Consider the following 22612-nt stretch of genomic DNA (forward strand, 5'->3'; position numbering starts at 1 on the left):
TATATATGTATTTGTATGTGTAGATAGATTAGATAGATGTGTGTCTTTGTGTGTGTTTATATGAATTATAAGTATAAATATACATGTATAACATTAAAATAGAATGTGTCTCATACGTTTTTTTTTAAACAAATTTTTTTTTTTAATTATTTTACTGTATTTGATCATTGTCAGTTTTTTTTTTTTCAATTTCATTAAAACTAATTTTTCACCGAATCTGTTAAGAAAATAAACCAAAAAGTCGTGCTGATCTTTGCTTATCCATGAAGTGTCAGCACCTGACCACAGCGGCTCGACCTGCTGTCAGGTGACCGACATCGGACTGGATCCACCTCTGACAGAAAATCTGAGGCTGTTCTTCCTGGAGGTGAACTGTACCTGCATGATCAGGGTGTTTGCAGCTTCTCTAGAATTTTACATTCATTTATTGTTCTTTAAAAACACTGATGGCCTCCAGTGGATAATGATCGATGCATTCATCTATTCATCCACCCTTCATGCAGAGTGATGTTTCTTAAGCAGTTCTCACATTAGTGATGACTGTTGTGAGTGTACGAACAGAGCAAATAAAAAGCTGCATAATGAGCTTTAGCATTGAGCAGATTAGTGCGGGCTTCCTTTCAGCTGAGGTATGATGCAGCACCTTGACAGTCACATAGTGGGAAAGCAACATTTTCCCCACAGAAAAGGCACCACTCCTTTCTCACTGCCTGTGAAGCGCACGGCCGCTGTGATCAATAGCTCATTACTGCAAGTGTTTATGTGCGCAGGCTGCTTTATGGCATGTGTGGTTCCAGCAGGTGCTTCTTTTTGTGTGTTTACACACGTGTTCATACGTGTTTCAGATATCTGTCCAGATGGATCTGACACCGTTTAAACCTCTTCAGTCAGAGTTGTCTTTCAGTGCTCAGCCATTAATTGAGGCAGTTTTTGCCTAAAGGAGCAGTTGTTGTATTAACAGAACCCTGATGTGCTGCTAAACTGCTGCAATGCATTCAACAACACAAAGTCTCAAAGCATGGATCGATCTGGGCATGATGGGGTTGTAATGGTACGCATAATTCACGGTTTGGTGCTTAGCTCGGTTTCATGATTCAGTATAACATAAAAATGAAGCGAATGCTAAAATCTACTTTGTTGTTTTTGTTGTTCGCCACTTCTTTTAAACAGACAATAACCGTCCACGATACAGAGACGGAACATTGCAGGGTCATGTCAACTGCTATTCACTATTTAATTAAATAATCAGAAAGCCTTAATGTACTGTTTTATTTATCTAATTTGAATTTCTAACATTGTCCTCCAGTCCTTGTCAAACAAAAAGTCTAAAGAACAGAACGATTTAATTATTTGGCTTAAGCTTAACGCAAAACTGAACGCTAATGTAAAAATGCAAAACCAGGAGTGTCCACACTTTTTCATAAGTGTTACGTCCACCAAAGGGCACAAGATATTTGAGGACACGAGACAAAAAAAATGAGGGTTCAACAAAATATTTTATTCTTAAACTCTCCTGGTCTTTGGGTTGGTTCACCTGCTTTTGATTCTCTGTGAAGAAAAAAACAAGAGAGAGAGTTAAATGCCCTCAATTTCCCGTGTCCCAAAAAAAAAAAAAACCCCAAAAGTATTAACTGAAGTTGGAGCTGGTGAGCCGATCAAACAGAACAAAACGGTACAGCAGGGGGCCAACCCTATACAGGGCCGTTGAAGCCCCTACTTGTATCGGACTAAAGCAAAAAAACTCTAAATGCAAAAGAAAGATGGAAAACAGGACAACCGGTCCCACCAGGCCAAAATCGCAACAACAACAAAAAAAGCAAACAAACAAGGTCTAGCAGAAACTACCTCATGGCAAGCTGGAGACGTCAGCTGCGGCCTACAGCAACTGGAGACGTGCGCGCACCGTGTCAAGACGCGCCCCGGTGGCGGTGGAGCGAGCGGAAGCGAGTGGAAAAAAAACGGGCCTCTCTAACATGTCGAAACCCAGACTATTTATAGGCGGACCAACAGCGCCGTAAATTAACGTAATCAACTGATTACAAAAAATAAGAAATTATCCCAACTCCAAAATATATTAACAAAAGATCATTCAACTAAAGTCTATAAACAAAACAATCAAAAAATAGACAAAAATAATTCTAATGTGCCCGAAGCACATAACAATAAGCGAGCCACAATTGTCAAAATGAAAGTACTCACAGGCAACAAAATTTAAATTTAATTTAAGACTTTCAAAAAGTATACTTTTTTCACAACTTTTATTTAAAAACTCAACAAAATTTTTTCAAAAGGGCAAAAGTATCCTAATTTTTGTAAACATATTTAAATTGTTGTAGATGCAAAACATAAAAACCCTCAAAAACATTTCAGAATCAACTTTATTGTCATTGTACAGTTAAGAACAGTGAATTCACAGTACACTCCAGTGCAGCCGTCCAACAAGGGTAGATGGAAATGTACGGAGGCTGCATCTTCGTGTGAAGCGCTGCCCTTATATATATTATATATTAAATATGTATTTATCTTGTTTAAAATAATACAATTTTAAAAAAAGCATTCAATTCCTTTTGTTTGTTGAGTTTAGTCTTTTTTGTGTGCTTGGAAATAGATTTCAGTCTATTCTTAGAAATAAAAGTGCAAAATAAGTTCAATTTACAGTTATCCATGAATAAATCTTCTGCACTTCTTTTCTTTGCAAACACTTGCCATTTTTAACCAAATTTATAAATAATTATCCAGAAGTCTACTTTTTTGGTAAACATAAGTAAAAGTTTGTGCCTTGCACCATGAAAATGGAAAAAAAAATAATAATAAGTAAATAATTATAGCAACTGGTAGGAATTGTGCCGAATTTTGCACATTTAATTTTTTTCTTATCCATTTTCTGTTAAACTTAATAAATAAATATATATATATATATATTTATTTTTTTTTTTTTTACGCTGAATGTCCTTCCTTACACAACCACAGACCACCGAGCTACCACAGCACTCTGTGTGGAGCAGAGAGCTGCTAGTAGAGCTGTCATTTCTAACCCGAACATGGAGCCCGGCCCCGCCCGACCTGGATTACAGCAGAGACGGTCCATAATAGTGTGCTAAATTAATGTGCGGGCCGGGTCGGTGTCGGGCTTTTGATTGCATCAGCAGACATGCGCGGCTGACGATTCAATTATTTGGCAACTTGGCTTGCCATACATTCACCTTCTGCATGCGACCATTTCACTGTGTGCTGACCAGCCGTGAAAGAGGTAAAAAGTTCAGTTAAGCTTCAAATGGACTACTGCCAGCGATCCATCAGCCCAAATGGATGTTCATTCAGCTGCTGCACTCAGTGGATGCGCGCAGCCGACGACCCCAAACACGTGAGATCACAAAATATCCGACATGCCAGAGCAGGGTCCGTGTGTGAATAATGCAGAATGCAGGCAGAAACAGGGATTTAATGCACTTTGATGGCTATGAAAGGACAAACACGTCCTCAGCTCCGATCTTCTGCCCCCTTTAACTCAGCTGTGCGCGTCTGCCGACTGTTAATAACTATAGTTATAACCAGTCAAAGCTTAATTAAAAATGTTGGGGGGGGGGGGGGGGGGTTCATAATCGGACCTGTAATTACTGTTAATTTGTCGAAATGGGTGTGGTTCGGAAATGATGGCTACGGGCTGGGGCTGGGGCTGGGGCTGGGTCGATTTGGATTGTTTGGACCTGAATGCAACTCTATTACCTAGGGCGCCCAGAGAAGCAGATGGTGGGGGTTAAGAGCCTTGATCAAGGGCCTAGAGTGGGACAAATAGGGTGGAGGTAGGTGTGGGTGCTTTACCTATCCCACACACATTTTGATGTTGTCGGTACCGGGAGTTGAACCGGTGATCTTCCGATCACAGGCCCACCTTCTCTAATTTCTGTGCCACCACTCCCTAATATAATTATATAAATATAAAAAATGACTTTACAGATGGGCAGCGAGTAGGTCCCTGGTTCAAATCCCAGTCCGGGGGCCTTTCTGGGTGGAGTTTGCATGTTCTCTCCATGCATGCGTGGGTTTTCTCCGGGTACTCTGGTTTCCTCCCACAGACCAAAAACATGCATGTTGGGCTGATTGGTAACTCTAAATTGTCTCTAGGTGTGAGTGAGAGATTGAATGGTTGTTTGACTCTATGTAGCCCTGTGATGGACTTGCGACCCGTCCAGGGTGTACCCCGCCCCTTACACAGTGATTGCTGGACATGGGCACTGGCGACCCCCGTGATCCAAAATGGAAGAAGCGGGTAAAAGATAATGGATGGATGGATGGATGGATGAATTTTCAGGTGTACATCTGTATCAACCTCTTAACATGTGGGCCAAAATTAAACCATTCTTAAACTGGAGTCTTGGGCCACACAAAATAATTCCAAAGGTCCACAAATGGCCCGCGGTCCATTCTTTTTAAACCCTCAAGCCTAGCTTCTCAGAACAGTAACCTGTTCGTCCACAGGTGGTGTTAACTACAAACGCTGAGACATGTTGAACTTTGTTTATTACACCCTCCGAGGGTTTTCCAGGGCTCAAACGTACAACCCTGTTGGCTTTCTACATAACCAACTCTACGCTACAAAGCAACATGGCTGCCACCATGGATCACTGAAAACACAATGCTTTTCTCCACTCTTCCAACTCCTCTGTCATCTGAATTTGCCTACTTGCTTTGTTTTGGTGTAGAGTGCTTTAGAAAGTATCCTGTTTGTTGTCTGCTGTAGCTTTTAGCAGAAGATAATTGCTGTGGGTAATATCCTCTGGCCTGTCGTACACTTTGAACCCAGACACCTTTAATGTAGTGGTTTGGCATTAATGGTTTTAACGTTACGCCACTAACGTGACTATTTATGTGACAGAGGAGTGATAGTGTAGTTGCATCCAGCTATCCCGCTGTGCAGGTGAGACCTCTGCAGTTGCTCATACATGCACACACACGCCTCGGGCTGCTTTTCAGTGTAACATGAAGTGTCCACACACAACAGAATCCAGGACCGGCTCTTTCTGTGTCACTTTGTAATGGGATTGTAATTGGATATTTCTCAAAGAGCCCCCGGTAAGATGAGGTTTGAGTTGCAGGGAAGACATGATATAAAACTGACAGTGAGAGTGAATGTTGCTTTGGTGTGTGGGTTTTTGTTTCTTTGGAAGGGAATTCATCCATCCATCCATTTTCTTTACCCGTTTATTCCATTTTGGGTCACGGGGGTCGCTGGTGCCCATGTCCAGCAATCACTGTGCGAGGGGCGGGGTACACCCTGGACGGGTCGCAAGTCCATCACAGGGCCACATAGAGACAAACGAGACAAACAACCATTCACTCTCTCATTCACACCTAGGGACAATTTAGAGTTACCAATCAGCCTAATATGCATGTTTTTGGTCTGTGGGAGGAAACCGGAGTACCCGGAGAAAACCCACGCATGCACGGAGAGAACATGCAAACTCCACCCAGAAGGCCCCTGGACCGGGGTTTGAACCAGGGACCTGTTCGCTGAGAGGCAGCAGGCTCTACCAGTTGCGCCACCGTGCTGCCGGAAGGGAATTCAATTCAGTTTATTTCTGTAGCTCCAAGTCACAACAGAAGTCGTCTCAGAGCGCTGTACAAAAACATTCACATACATAAAAAGCTAGTTAGTAAAAGTTCTCTATCTAAGGAAGCAGCAGACTGTGTTGAATCTTCACTTCGTCAGTCTTCCTTCCTGAGCAAGCACAAAGGAGACAGTGGAAAAGAAAAACTCCCTTTTAACAGGAAGAAACCTCCAGCAGAACCAGGCTCAGGACAAGTGGCCATCTGCTTCTAGCAGGTGAGGTTTGAGAGGACAGGAAGGAGACACAAACACAGAATGGCAGGTCCAGGTGTACTTTATATAGGAAGAAAGACAAAAAGAACATGTTAAGATAGAAATAATTACAAACAGGTAGAGTAGAGTAAGTAAAGACAGTAGCAGAGTGAGGGATTATGGTCAGTTTGTCCTCCAGCAGTCTAAGCCTACAGCATAACTAAGGGACAGCTCTGGAAACCCAAGCACACCCCAACTATAGGATTTATCAAAAAGGAAAGTCTTCAGCCCAGCCCTAAAACTGGACAATGTGTTAGCCTCATAATTTGGTTCCACAAGAGAGGAGCCTGATAACTGAACGATCTGCTTCCCATTCTGGTTTTGGGAACTCTAGGAACCACAAGTAAGTGGAGTCTGAGAACGAAGTGCTCTGTTAGGAAAATATGGAACGGGGAGGAAGAGCTCACCGGGATAGCAGGAGGTTGGCATGGCGGAGACCCAGGCATCCTTAGCAAAGGTTGTGCCGGTCAAAGCTGGACATCTTTTCCTTCTTCGTTCTTCTGACAGTGCTAGCTAGCTGGCTGAAGAAAAAATGGGAGCCGATTGCCCGGTCTCACCGTAATTTATACGGACCGGGGGTGGGGCCCACACAGCCGGTGGGCGTGGACTAAAGTTTTCAGTGCTGCGCTGCGAACGAAGGGATAAACCCACTAGCGATAGCCTTAAAGGGCAAAGCCTATACGAAATAGAACTGGACAGATATGATCTCTCCTACTAACTCCAGTTAAGACTCTGGCGGCAGCATTTTGGATCAACTGAAGACATTTTACGATAGACAAAGCTTTTTCCTTAGTTTACACATAACCCAGAAGAAATTTGATAGTCCGCCTGCTTTCGAGGCCAAACGGGGGAGTCAGATTCACATAAGCCCCAATTGTTGATTTTCTTCAGCCAGACTGTTTTTTTTTGTCGTCAGCCTTGAGTCCTGTTGGTACTTTTCAGATCCAAAATGGCCAGAATTGTGGGCATTACACTGATTCGTGCTATGAGCCTCCTCCAAGGTCATCTCCAACATGCTGGCGAGTCCTAGAAGCCGCAGATGGCCTGCGATTCTCACAAATCACTGCCATCTTATGGTTTAGCTCGTAAATCAGCTGATTTTGAGTACTCTTAGCACGAATCAAACCTTCACACAGATTTGGCAGTTCTGTCATGACAGAAACTGCTGCCACTATCATCCTCAAAAGCTGATAATATAGGAACCCGCCGATGCCAAAAAGCAGAAACCCTGCTATCATGAATCCAATTATAGTAGACCCTCAGTACTTCATGGTTCGTTTATCGCGGACTCCCTCTATTGTGGTTTTTCAAAATAAAAATGGACATGACAGGGGGCGGCTGTGGCTGAGTGGTTGGAGCAGTCGTCCTCCAATGCGAGAGTTGGGGGTTCGAATCCACCAGCAGTCACATGTCAAAGTGTCCCTGGGTAACACACTGAATCCCTCATTGTCTCTGATGTGTGTCCCATCAGTGTATGAATGTGATAAAGCTCTGATTAGTCTCTTTAGAATGATTTGTTCAATTAGCTTTGTATAGATCTAGTAGAGTGCTGTATGAATGGGTAAATGAGGACACAGATTCTAGTGTAAAGCGCTTTGAGTGTCTTGAAATAAGATAGAAAGGCGCTATATAAGTACAGTCCATTTACCTGACACACAGTTGGCTAATTGATGGATGAGCAGCAAAATGGAATTTTAAATAAATTATTTTTAAAAAAAATTAGCACTTGCTGCATCTTTGTGCAGCCCACAGCTGCAGAAAAAGCATCCTCCTGCCTTTGTGCAGCCCTTACTGCAGGATAAGCTTCCTGCTGCAGCTGATCAGCTCTTTCTCCGTGCAGAGCAGAGAAGTGGACGTGGCCCAGACTGCTTGCAGGTGGCTGAGTGCAGCGTGGCAGAGAGGAGGCAGAGAGCTAAAATCATGACATTGTTTGCTCTTTAGAGTGTTTAGACTTTATAAACATTGATTAGAATATTGCAAGAGTGTGGGAAGGGTTTAAAACGACACATTAGCTCCAACACCCCCCACAGGTCTATGATGTATCCTGCAGCATCTCAGCGGGACATTAGGGCTCTCTAGGACCCTGTCATTTTTTTGAAAAGATTTTGTCGACTGCGTTGAAAGTCCAGCTCACGGTCGTTAAGATGATGATCCTCCTTTATCATGTGAACAGCCAGTTCTGGATGTCAGCAACAAACTGGTTGATCCACTATGAGCAGGAGATATTTATAAGACTGAGTTTGTTGCAGCTCCTCAGACTGAAGAAATATTTTGGATAAAAGATGAAACATTTCAACAAGTTTTTTTTTAGTTTTTTTTTATCTGTCCAGAGGACCTGACTTCACTTTGTCAGATTTTTCTACCTGGATTACTGAGCGTGCAGGAGAGCAAGACAGTTGCTTTTGTCAGCAAAATGTTAAGGATGTTTACCAGCGCTGGTTGTGATTCTCTGAAAGCCTTTTCACACCTTCTTGTGATTTTCCTTTAACCCATTTTGCTGCATCATTCAGTAGCCTGTTGCTTAAAGTCTAAATATTATCAAGCAGAACACACGTCTTGCACACATCCTCCCTTCTCACATCTGCAGGTTTTACTCATCTTTACCTTGGAGATGCTTTGACTCCGAAAGCTTCTTAAAACTAGAAAGCCAAGCGGCTGCCATCCTTTCTGTCTCAAACCACTTATTAATTACACAATCTGTGGTACCCGCCTGTGGATATTAACCAGCTCAACAAGCTAGCAGGGAGGCTTAATTAGATCAGACAGGCAGATATTTTGGTGTGGTTCGTCTGACGGCTGTTCTGAAATACTGCTCAAAATGTCCCTGTTTGAATCTCTCATTTCAATGCTTCAAGGAAAAGTTTTATTTGTAAATCAGGATCTAAGAAAATGAGCAAATTTAAAGATCTGGTTTAGTTTTTCTCTCTTGTTGGGTCTGACAGAGAGGCAGTTGTGTTTTCCAGAGCACCTCTCAGAGAAGCCCAGGAACTCTGACAGAAGTTGCTTTCACAACAAGACAGTGTCCTGAACTGACTGACAGATCATGAGCTGTCAGGACATGACATTTTTGCATCAGCCTGGAGGAAAAATAGTGCATGAAATGAAAAAAAGTAAAAAGAAGTGCATGTAGTGCAGCCTGACAGGCTCTTTTACTGTTTGGGCTCTAAACTGTCAACACTGGCTTCCTGTCGTCGTGACTGCTCATCACTCTTTTCCCTGACACCCAATGAAATCCCTGGATGTCTGACGCCCTGACTCTCTCTTCCGTTGTGTGTTTGAGCGCTATGTCTGCTTCGAGCTTTTCAGTAAATCAAACAAAATGTGTCTCAGCAGGAGAGGATCCTGAGACGAGACGTATGAGGACAGTGAAGAACATCGCTGACCTGCGGCAAAACCTGGAAGATACCATGTCCAGTCTACGGGGGACACAGATCAGCCACAGGTAGGCCAACAGATGCAACTGCCCACTACTTAAGATTAGATTAATGGTACTGTAATGTGTGTTTTACATCCACAATTGTTACTTCCATTCATTGGTGCACTTGGTTAACACAATGGAGCGGGCAGTAATCAAAGAATTTCACCTGCAGTTTGTGATGGAACAACTGCCAAATTGAGCGTACCATACAAAATAGCAAAAGTACTCTAATAGGAGTTGACAGAACTTTGTCTTATAGGGTCGTCTACACAATAACAGTTTTTTATCCTTTGAGCCTTGCATCCACAAGAAAACTTTTTATATTATTAGAAATAACAAATAAAAAGGTAATTTTGGTGAAAACTGTGTCCCCGTGTGGACAAGGCATGAAGGTAAATATATTTCCTGTTTGCTAAAACACTTTGGCGTTCTGCTAAGTTTCTTTGTCTGACTTAAGATTCAGAACAATTTATGCTCCGAGTCAAAGACTTTAAATTTTAGGGGGTTTAACTGCAACTAAAATGCAAAGGTACCACGTCTTTTATAAATGAACATTATTAATCAGATACAATATAAATATCTCCTCCATGTTGGATGAATTGATCTAAATCGGGCATCACCTTCCTCACCAGCTTTACAATTCAACCTTGATCTATACAGGTTAGTCTCGTTGAGTCACGAGGACTCGACGTAATGACTTAATGTTTTTATGTTATGAGTGCTTAGTGTATATTTAGTTGATGTTTTTCTTAGTTCATATCTTAGATGTTATTACTGTTTTTCTTTTACATTTTATTGTTGGATGTAACTGGGACCCTGTGTACATAATTTCAATCCACCACATGTACCACATGAGGTGCGAATGATAATAAAGAATCTCTGACTCTCTCACTCTGACTCATTTTCAAAAGACCTGTTTTAAACAGACAACATAAAGTACAGACAACAATAATTCATCAAAAAGCAATAACAATCAAATAAAAGAAGTTATAAAAAGTCAAATCAAGATATCATATAAAACAAGGTAAAATACTAAAACAATAGCATATTTGTATTGATATTTCCACTGACATAATCAAATGTTTAATATTCCTTAATGAAATCAAAATCCATATCTTCAGATCTTATTGCAAGGTGTTCCAGGTTATAGGAGCAGAGTAAGAAAAGGGTTTTTGCCAAGTTCAGTTCGCATTGAGGGGACACTGCAGGTAATGAATCCCTGAGACCGCACGCTGTAACTGCACTGATGTTATGACATGTGGGGGGAGATATAAGAAGGTAGCCGACCAAGGAGTTTTTTATAGATGAAAATGTACCAGTTTGAGAGCCTATGTGTAGATAGCGATGACCAACTGACCAATGGGTGCAGAGTGCAGTGATGGATATGGTAGTTACAACCAGTTATGAATCTTAGAGCACCATGGTAGACAGAATCCAACATCTGCAAGGAGCTGGCAGCAGGGGCATTCATGTAAATAATGTCACCATAATAAATGTCTGGTAGGAAGGTAGTGGTTACAAGGCGTTTCCAGACATTCAGAGTTAAGCAAGATCTATTTCTGATAAAGAAATCCAGTTTCATTTCAGTTTATTTATCAAGCTTTCAATATGCAGCTTCAAAGAGAGGTGTGCATCGATTAAAATTCCTAAGTATTTGTAAGAATTCAATAGGAACACCAAGCAGGGATGAGATGGGTGAAAAACTGCTGGCACCAGCTTTCTGTTTGAAAACAACATTCCTTTGGTTTTGCCAGCATTTAGCACCAGTTTGAGATGGAATAAGTCTGACTGAATGATGTCACATGTAGACCGTAGAAGCGGGAAAACCTTGGCAATTATGTTAGCTCGGCAATAAACAATTGTATCGTCAGCATAGAGATGCAAGGAGGCGTCAGAAATGTTATGAGCTATATTATTTATATAAATTGTAAAAAGACTGAGTCCTAAAACTGAGCCTTGTGACACACCATTAGTGATCATTAAATAGCTAGACGCAGTACCGTTGTGTTGAACACATTAGCTCTGATCTGAGAGATAGTTAGAAAACCACCCAACAGTGTGATCTGAGAAACCAGTTTCTGAGAACTTACGACATAAGATGTCATGATCTACATTATCAAGTGCAGCACTGTAATCTTTAGCATTCAGTGCTTCAACTACATCATTAAAAACCTTTAGCAAAGTGCTAAAGGTCATTATTATGTGCTGTTTCCTGAAGCCAGATTGGTGGGAAGATAACATGTTAAAATAATACAAATACTTCTTGATTTGAATATTTACCAGTTTATCTAAGATCTTAGCTAAAATACAATTTGAAAATTGGCCTATAGTTGTTCAGTATAATGGGGTCTCCTCCCTTCACTAATGGTAGCACAAAAGCTGTTTTCCAAGCATCTGCAACAGTATTATGTTGTGTAGACTGGTTAAACATGTAGGACACTGGTTCTGCTATAATTTGTGTAGCTAGCCTTAAAAAATATGGAGGGAGGTTGTCAGGGCCTGCAGATTTTCTAGACTCCTGATCGTTTAACAGCTTAGTAACCTCACTGACAAAGAACGGTGGCAAAGAGAATGCATGATTTACTGAGGTTTGACTTGTAGATGAAGTGAGTGATTTACTTTTGGAAACTATATTTAACAAGGAACAGGAGGCAACGAAATGTCTGTTGAGACAGTTAAGCACCCCATGCTAATTTGACACAGGAATAGAGTCAACAATTACTTGTGAAGGCAGATCAGATGAGCGAATGCTGCCAGAAAGAGATATGGTTTTCCAAAATCTCTTAGGGTCATTCTGATCTGTCGTGGTCTGAGATAAATAATAGTTACATTTTGCAGCTTTAATGGAAGCCATATATTGATTCCGTAATTGACAAAATTGTATTATATTGTATACAATGATATTAAAATTTTGACAGTCTTAAAATATTGTCCCATTGGTGGTCCAGTGGCATCGTGAGGAATCCAACAATAAAAAGTGAAAAGGCAAGGTTAGGAAAATACTCATTCCAAACCATTGGTATTTGTCTGCTCCCTGGGCAAAGGTTCACTCCTTGTCGCTCTCCTTCTCCCTCAGTCTATTATATTGTGTCTTTTGCTCCATTTAGAGGGGAAGATGGTGACCAGGCTGCCGTCAGCCATGACAGATGGCAGTCTCTGTGTGTGTCTGTGTGTTTGTTTTCTCTGTCTTTGTTCCTCTGAGGAGTCTCAGCCAGGCAGGATCAATACAGTACCACCATATTATCACCACGTTTAATAAGACCTACAGATTTCTCTTTCGATGGATTTCTCATTTACATTCATCAAATGCATGAGGAAGGTCAGCGTGGTGTGTGGAAAATGCCTTATCAGGCCCACACGTTAGCATTGGATCAGGTGTGAGGATGCCTGTGTGCTGTTGTTCGGATTAGTTGGAGCAATACTAGCAATAGGTGCCAAAACCAGATTCAGTCAACCTTTATTTATACAGGTTAATCCCAATGGAGACTCATTTAGAAGAGAGACCTGAGGTGTCATCAGCCTCAGATACAATATGAGTCAGTGACGTTTTCTACCATTAGATTTAATTAAAAAAAGGAACATATTGTTTTCCTGTGTTGAATGATTTATATTCTGAATGTCAAGTGATCTTGAGAGAATCCATGAGAATTCAGCTCATGACAAGAGCCTGGTCAGGCCATGATAATGTCTCTCTTGGATAAAGATTTGCTGTAATCATGAAGTTTTGGATCACCTCAGACAATTAAGCTCTGATACGTTGTAGCAGATATGACTGTCAAACTTGTCACCTTGTCCTTATTGCTTTTGGTATCTTTTCCTTGACACTTGTTTAGATGCCAACAAATCAGTTTGTGAGATGGGAGCACGCCTTCATTTTTTGGTCTAAATACATTAAAGACATTAAACAGATATTTATTAGATGTTGTGTGGTGCAAAAATATTCACCCCCTTGGCATTCACAGTTTTGTTACATTGACACCTGTAATGGGGGTGTTTTTTTTGTGGCGGGGGGTTGTTTTTGTTTTTATACAACCTATCTATCCCCTTGACATTCAAACCAAGGTATGTACCAAATCATTATCCTTATGTCGAAGTACTTCTAAACTCTAATACTCAGACTGAGGTATGTACCGAAACATGATCCTCATGTAGAAGTAGATATTGACTCATGACCCTCATTCCAAGGTACGTACCAAACTGTGATTCTTATACCGAAGTACACACAGAACCATGACACATGTCAAGGTACCTACAGAACCATGACTATCATACCAAACTACATAGCAAACCATGACCCTCATACTGAGGTTGTAATAAACTGACTCTCATATCAAGGTTTGTAATGAACTGTGATTCTTATACTAACTTGCATACAAAACTGCGGCATTTATAGCAAGGTACTTAACAAATTTTGACTTTCATATATAAGTACGTGCCATACGCAATGCCTATAATGAGGTACAAACCAAACCGTGACACTCATAATGAATTACGTACCAAACTTTAACCCCCATACCAAGTTATGAAGGGACATGTGACCCTCATACTGAGGTACAAACCAAAGTGACCCACATGCCGAAGTGCACACAGCACTGTGACCATCATACCAAGGGACATTCAAATTGTGACCCTCATGCTAAGGTACGTACAGAATCGTGATGCCATACCATGGTACACCCAAACCGTGACCCTTATACTGAAGTACATATCGAACCTAAAAAACTGAGGTCATAACTGTGACTCCTTGTAGTGAACCTGATCTCATGTCAAAACTGACCAGATGGACAGAGACTGTTATTTCGTTGATCTGCATCCAGAAATACAGTTTGAGCCATCTGGAGACTTTCTTTCTTGAAGTAATCAAGTAGAAAAGACAATTCTCTATGATCATTACTATTTTACAAATGTTTGATAATCAAATTGTGTTAGTTCACTCAATGTTTACAGGTTGAAGAGAACTACTCATTTTATTTACATAAACAGTAAGTAATGATTTTTATTCCTCATTCAAAGAAGAAATCAGGTTAATATGCATTTCTTGATTTTTCTGTCTTCAATGAGCAAATTTGTAAGTGTGTTAAAAGTCAGGTTTCGGTCAACTAAAATGTTTACTGAGAAGAAATGTCATGTTTAATCTTTACAGCAGATAATCAGAGTAGAGGCTCCACGAAGTCTCGTTTTCTCCAATAATCTTTCTGTCTGTTTTTAAACTATCTCATTCTCTGCCCTTGACTGTGATAACACCTTACATCACAAACCACACCTCTTTTCTGGTCCATCGACCAATCAAAAAGCTCTCAAATGACGTTTCTGGTCAAACAGATTAATTCCCTCACACATCTCTCTGTAAGATAAATCTCAATTTTCCATCTTAAAACTCTCCTTTCTCCTAAAATCATTACAGATATTTTAGAAATATCTGAAGCAAAGTTCTCAATCACCGCCGTGTGATTGATGTCTGTTGTTCTGCTGAGAAGTGAGGACAATCTCCGTATTGTCCACTTTCTGTGAACTTGAAATTGTTATTGTTTTCATATTTTGCCAAATTAATGTAAATGTTTGATGTTAAACTTTGATTCTGCAAATAAATGACCGCATTCATTTGATGGGTCAAAGATAATAACGTCTCTCGTTCGCATTTCTGTTAAACTCAACGCACGACATTTACACAGTCAGAAAGATGAGGAACTCGTGAAAAATGTATGAACATAAATCCAACTATGTCATACTACACTCCTATACCAAAGCATGTAAAGTACTGTGATTCTCATACTAACTTGCATACCAAGCTGTGGCACTTGTAGCAAGGTATGGAACAAATTTTGACTTTTATACATAAGTACGTACCATACTGTGATACTTATAATGAGGTACACACAAAACTGTGCTGCTCGTGACAAATTACATACCAAACTATGACCCTCATACCAAGGTACGTACAGAATCATGACTTTCATACCAAGGGACACCCAAACTGCGGCACTAGTACATATAAAACCATGACCCTCATATTGAGATACATACTTTGTACAAAAATGTGATCCTAATACTGAGGTAGGTAACAAACTGTTTCTTGTATTGAGGTATCAAACAAACTGTGACTCTCAAGTTGCATACCAAACTACGACCCGCATACCAGGATGTGACCTCATACCAAGCTACATACTGAATGGTGACATTTTCAGATTTGACATGTTGCCAGCATGACTATTCTGAAGTCTGATGAACTAGTACTCTTGTTTAGTTGTCATTTATAAAATATTTCTTGGTAACAAAAGAAAAACAAGCTTGTCTAAGTAAAAAAAAAAAAAAAGCCTGTTATCACAATTAAGCATCCCTTATCTTGAGATAACAAATACATTACCACATATATAACATAATGAATAAAACAGAGAAGTCATGCTGAACTGGCTTTTGAGTTCAAGAGGATTGAGCTTCATGGAGACTTGGAGTTTTCAAGCTCCAAGCAGTTCATTAAAAATAAATAAATCCAAATAATTTGTGAGAGAACGTCCAGTGATCATGTGAATAAGGTCCTAATTATCTTCTAAGTTGCACCTCGCCCTACTTCTGCTGAAATTATTAAATGCTAATCTATGCATAACTTTTGAAATTATCCTGCTATCAAACAAACAAGCTGAACCAACCACATTATCTTTTTATGAGTCTGATTTTTTATATTTTTTCCCACTACATTTTGGTGTAGTCTCGGTGGGGTTAGAAAACCATGTTGTTTTAGTTGTTTTACACTTTTCATGTTCATTTGTGACTCTTTTGGCTTTCCCTGCAACCACCTCAAGGCAAGAAGGTTTTTCATTTCATATCTTTAGGTGCACTAAGATTGATTCAGTGTTTTGTATTTGTCACTTTTTCAAAGACTGGTTTTATTTCTTATGACAGCCTAACCGTACGAGTCCACAGAAACACCCTCCATTCTTCTGTCCATTCATGTTGTGAGCATGACAACTTGAAAAATAAGTGAGGTGCAGTCGTCCATTTTTGTTGTGAGGCTGCATCTAGGCATGAGAAAGTTTCCTTTCAAAAACTGGTTTGTCAATTCGAAATTCAAAATTGCCACCACCCCATCATTTGAGGAAATTATGCTTTCGAGGTTTTATATTGCTTAAAATTATAGTTTCCACAAATGATAGGAGTTGCTGAAGAGTAATCTACGTTGCCCACTGCCGTGGCTCCACCATTGTACCTGGTCGTGGATAAATCACCAGGATCCATCACTCTGTGCTGCCTCAGACAAGAAGAAGAAAAAAACTACCTCTGTTCTTCTCCACAGTGTAACTCCTACACACTTGAATATCTTGCACCACAAACATTAAGGTTTACATGCATGGCCTGTTCAATACCAGTCCAGAAAAACACTCATTTGGATAACTACCAGTACAAGCGTGCACTTTTCAAATCCCTTAGCATCGGCGTACCACTTATTTGTCTCTACTGTTCTATCGTCCATTTAAAAGAACAGTTTAAGATTTTTTTAAACGTCCTCTGCCTGTCGCTGAACTCGTTTTTTTTTTCGTCTCCCAGCTGTTTTAGCTCCATGGACCTCCACGGTTCATTTCCCACAGCTGTTTTCTCGTCCTCAAAAAAGAAAAATGCTATTGATTGGCATCAGGAAGAACAACAAAAGCACCGAGTGTGAAGACAGAACGTGATCCTCGAGGATGAACCCAGCTCAGCAAACACTGTCTGACTTTAGTCTCACGGGATCCTCAAACCGACGAGACAATCTGAATGTAACAGCTTCACCCTGTCGGTGATTGTTCTTGTTTAATCCCCAATGGAGAAATTAATTCTCTGCATTTTTCCCATTGCACATGTGAAGCAGTGGGCTGCTATCCAAGGCGCCTGGGGGGTTAAGGGCCTTGCTCAGGGGCCCAGAGTGAGGCAAATGAAGGTGGAGGCAGGTGTGGGTGTTTCACCTTTTCCACCCACATTTTGATGGTGTCAATCCGAGAGTTGAACAGTGGGTTGACAGGCGACCCTCTGATCGCAGGCCCACCCTCTCTAACCTCTGAGCCACCGCTCCTCTAATGGAGACATGGTGGGGACTGATGAGACAATATATGATTTAGCTATTTTGGTTTCACTAAAATGAAAGAGAATTTTACAACTTAGTTCATTTGAGGTTTTTTTGAAGTTTGATACAAATTTTTTCAGGTTTAGCTACAATTTTGCTACTTTTAGTTTTTGATACTAATCTTCTAATTTTAAAATTTAGCTTCTTTCCTGTTAATTTTAGCTTTTATTTACAGTTTTTTTTGTTTCGTTGTGCTAGTTTAAGTTTTTAGCTGCTCTGTTTTTCACTAATGTTGCACTGGCTTTAACTTTTAGCAGTTTTGATTATTTTACCTTCTATTTGGTTAATTTAAGCTTTTAGCTATTTTTTAAGGGTTTAAGCTTTTAGCTACTTTTTTGCTATTCTTAACTTTTAGCCTTTGTTGTGCTTGTTTTAGTTTTTAGCTGCTCTGCTTTTTACTAAAGTTTCACTGGCTTTAACTTTTAGCAGTTTTGATTATTTTAGCTTTTAGCTTCTATTTGGTTAATTTTAGCTTTTTGCTATTCTGGGTTTTAGTTTTTAGCTACTGTTTTGCTAATCTCAACTTTGAGCTTTGGTTGTGCTAGTTTTTTTGTTTTTAGCTACTCTTTTGACAATGTGAGTTTTTAACTCTTGTTGACTCTGTGGGTGTTGAACCCCAGTGAAACCATTACATGTAGTTTATTAAAGTTCCACCCCAGCACCATCAGGGTGTGACAGTTGATGCTGTCCTCACTCCTGACCCCATGCTCCGATTCGTCGCCCTCTCTGCTAACATGCCTGCAGGTAGCGTGCCAAGTTGAAACAGCAGTTTGTCTCGTCAGCAGCTAACTGGTGTCGATTTACACATGGTGGCAAACTGGTGTCTGTATTTCCACATCTGCCAGTGTTTCATTGTGACATCGGCAGTCATCATTTATCCCAGCACGATCACGTGGTATTCAGGGTGCCTCTGTGCGCTGGTCTCAGACACGTGTCGTGAATGCGGTGCCATCGCCATGCACACACACATGCACACTCACGGCTAACCTCACACCCTTCCTGCTATCTGTTATACTTTAAGATATTGAATTTAACACCTAAGAAAGGCCAGTCTGCTGCAGCAGGCTTGTCCTCCCACAAACCCAATATATTGTCAACCACTGGACAGATGTTCAAGATGGCTGCCACAGCTATGGGATCTTAGCAAACATATAAATGGCATTAACTTGGTACATTTTACAGATATTTACTTAAAACTTGGCATTGTAGCAGCGAAGTGTTGTACACAGCACATACTCTGAGTGCCAAGTGTTTTATTTAATCATTAACTATTGAAGTCAACTCTGTCAGTCTGTTAGCAAAATATATCATAAACCACTGGACACATTTTAATGAAACTCCCAGAAGGTAAACAGTGAATGTACACTTACATTTGATTACCTTTTGGAGTCAGTACAATTCAAAATGGACGCTACAGAAAGCTTAACTCAAGAATCACAACAATAGCTATAGCTCAGCTAAATTCACAGATACTAAGTCTAAATTTGATTTGGTAGTAGCTGAGCGTTATTTACAACACTTACTCTGAGGACTGTGGTGGGTCGGTGGTCAGTGCTGTGGTTTTATAATCCTGAGGTTGCAGGTTCAAGCCCCGATTGCGTCAGGAAGGACATCTGGTGTATAAAACAAACTTGAAGCAGCTGAAAGACTCTGAGCACAAGATCTCATAATATGACCTGAGTTCTTGCACAAGATGAGATAAGACAGTAATGCAATTTACAATGTTTGACTGAAAGGTCTCCATTTATAAAATTAGATTATCTTTTTTTTTTTTTTTTATTCCATGAAAAGTGGTGGCTGTAAGAAATACTAATTTATTTATTTTTTGTTGTAAATTATTTGTACTCCCAAATCAAACAGAATTGTGTAAAGATATACTATATACTACAGTACACATAATCTACCATCTACTGTTCATAAGTACTCACATACTTATATATATTTTTCTTTTATATAGCTGTTTATACCCCTTCATATTATAACCTGTTCATAGTCTGTACACTCACAACCTGTATATATTTATATCTGTAGCATATTCAAAGCAACTTACTGTATATTGTACTATATATATCTACCAATTTATTTCTTGCTAAGCACTTCTGGATAGATGCAAACTGCATTTCGTTGCTTTGTACCTGTGACATGTGCAATGACAATAAAGTTGAATTCTATTCTATTCTAATAAACAAGGCATTAGTTGCTTTCTGCTCATATTTGTAGATGAAAGCCAGTAGGTAGAGGGCTAATTACTAATTAATTGTTAATTAATTGTTTACTATATATTTTTTGTATACTATACAGTATGTCTTTCTTTTGGACCTTGTAGATGTTGTATTTCTTTTTCACTTTTTTGGTGCTTTGTTCTGTATTTTTGTTGCATGCTTTGATTTTCTTTCTTTTCTTTTTTTGGCGAGTCGAGACGTTTCTTCTCGTCTTGAGCGTTTCATTGCATTGCTGACCTTGTGTTGACCTCCTGCATGTTGCAAATAGACAATAAACTGAACTATTTTCAAATATGTTCTGAGCTAATGACAGATCATTTATGCTCCAATTCCAAAACAACTGATGTTACATTAGAAGATAAGCTGTTATTGCGTCCATGTGTGATTGTTTCTGAGTGGAATACAAATGAGCTGATGCTTCTTGAAGCCACAAACCAGAGCTTCCCTCTGGGCTTGTTTTCATATTTGGAGGCAGTGAGCGCGGTTCTCCAGCAGAGGGCGCTCCAGAGACCACAGGCTGTGAACAGGCTGCTGCAGCTGTGCTCACCAGCTGTTTTTAGGACAGAGCAGATGAAAACAGTTCATCTCTGTGGGAATGCTGCTTCTGTGATGATGGTGTTTGTTTTTATTACAAACCTCTTTGGACGTGTCAGCATACTTTTATCAGTTATGTCAAGCATGTTCAGCTCATTCAGGACATCCCTGCTATGATGTAATTGTATACCTTTTTTTAATTAACTATGTAGAAAATGTATCTAAAGATCTCTGTTTCCTTCAGAAACGTTGTTTATGAAAATCTGCTGTAGTGCCTCGCTCTGTTTTTGTTTTCTTGCATTGTTAGCTCCAAGCTAGCATTATTAGGCTAGAATTTTGTTTTCTTTTTTATTTATTATTATTTAACTTTAATTTTTGTTTTGTTATTTAGCTTGTGCGTTGTCTACATTTAGCATTTACCAGCATTTTGCCATGTTTACCTTTGACCTAAAATTAGCTGCTTTAGCTTGTTTTTCGCTGTGTTTGGCTAGCAGTTAGCTACTTTAGGTAACTGTTTGGCTCCTTTTAGCCAGTGTTTTTTTTTTTTTTTTTTAATTTTGTTACTTATAGCTTATAGCTACAATTTTGCTACTTTTAGTTTGTATTTTGGCAGCTTTAATACACATTTTCCCTTTTAATTAGCATAGCTTGTGTTAGCATTTAGCTAGCATTTTAGTTCGCCGTATTTTACTATTTTTAGCTATTTTTTTCTTCTCTTTTTAACTTTTAGCTGGTGTTGTGCTTTCTTTTGCTTCAGTAAAGCCGTCTCAGTTTTATTTTTGTCACTTATAGCTATTGGCTGTGTTTATGCTATTTTACTACCTTTAATAAGTGTTTTATTTTATTTTAACTAGCATTGATCTTTTAGCATTTGGCTCTTATTTTAGTCCACAGCTAGTGTTTTGCTACCTTTTTTCCTCCTCTTCATTTAGCCAACATTCTGATTTACTTAACTTTACCAAACTTTCAGAAAGTAATCACTGGATGAACATCTACAACTGATGAATGTTTGGAGTCAGGCTTCCACAGATGACCTGAGCAAACAGCTACAGCTCAGTCACTTTTACAGATACTGAGCTAAACTTTGGTTTGTTAGTAGCTGAGAGTGATTTACAAAACATACTCTGATTGCTATTACAGCACATGGCGTCTCATGAGTTTGTGTGACAATGGAGCCTTTTAGCAAGGTTTAATAAAATCAGCTAAACATTATCATTCCTCATCATGCTCTAATCCTGAACATGCTTGAAAAGAGGCACACCTTAGATTTGTCAAAGTGTAAGAATATGTTTTTTAATTCTCTCAACCCTTTGTGTCCACAGTACTCTGGAAACAACCTTTGACACCACTGTAACCACCGAGGTCAATGGGCGGAGCCTACCCACCCTTGCTGCACGCTCCTCCCCCATGGCATGGCGTCTCGGCCAATCACAACCCCCCCGTCTCCAGGCGGGCGACGCCCCCTCCATTCCAAGTGGATATTCTGCGCCCAGATCGAGCACAGCGGGTGCTGGCACCAGCGCAGGCCGCTACAGCGGGCACTCGGACTCCTCCAGGTTTGTGTAGACCATCATTCGGGGCGAGGGGGGGGGGGGGGGGGGCGGAGCTAGGAGAGGCGAGCTAAGAGGTTCTGAATGATGAAAGCAGATGAAGGTGACATGTTACATAAAGTATGGGCGTTAGAGATAATCCAATAGATGGATATGATCAGCAGCAGGTGAGAGCTTCTTCTGAGTCAATTCTGTGAAAGCTGATTCATCAACCTTGTGAAAACGCTTCACATTATTCAATATTTCCTTTCTTTCAAGCTGCAACTTAACAAATTATCTGCAATCTTGACAAATTTTCTGTTTTGTTAAAGAAAGGCATGTTTCTGCTTGAAGGAACGCACGTATAAAAGATTGGGTTCACAAAGTTTGCACTCATTGCAACACGACATTCAAGTTTTTTTCTTGACAGGTGACGAGTTTCCATTCAGTGCTCAGAGTTTAACGTTCCTACCTGTGAATTCATTCAGTCACCAAGGCCTCGCTTATCTTCCTCTCTTCATCGGTACAAATGTTCCGCTGACAGCCACCAAGGCTGCCTGAGGTTTTTCAAACCTTGAATGGGAAGCTTCGAATAACACATTCATATAAACCTTGAGGGTTTTCAGTGAACTGACAGAATACAAAAATAAGACGTCATGAGGCGTTTATGAAGGCTGCTGACCTTCGTGCATTTAGTTATGGAGGGTGGAATGTGACTAAATTAAATAAATAAATGTCAAGGATTAAATAAATGTACCATGAAACAAATAAATGTACCAATAAAAGCCCCATTAAATAATTAGATGTATTGTTTAATTATTTAATACATTAATGAATCATTAAATATACAATTAAATTGTTAAATGCACAATTAATTAAATGTCCCATTAAATAAAATAAATAAATATACCATGAAACAAATAAATGTACCAATAAATGCCCCATTAAATAATT

The 22612-nt window shown here is 39.8% G+C and overlaps 1 protein-coding gene across 1 annotated transcript in view; it reads left to right on the top strand.

The window, feature by feature from the left end:
• Positions 1-22612, top strand: part of nav3 (neuron navigator 3) — a 334495-nt gene that overhangs the window by 218555 nt on the left and 93328 nt on the right. Inside the window, exons 8-9 of the mRNA XM_037696241.1 lie at positions 9194-9302; positions 21452-21685. Of these exons, the coding sequence (XP_037552169.1) occupies positions 9194-9302; positions 21452-21685 (343 nt within the window). The remainder of the gene's footprint in view (positions 1-9193; positions 9303-21451; positions 21686-22612) is intronic.

The sequence above is a fragment of the Nematolebias whitei genome, chromosome 22 (assembly GCF_014905685.2).
Source record: "Nematolebias whitei isolate Nwh7 chromosome 22, NemWhi1, whole genome shotgun sequence".
NCBI lineage: Eukaryota > Metazoa > Chordata > Actinopteri > Cyprinodontiformes > Rivulidae > Nematolebias > Nematolebias whitei.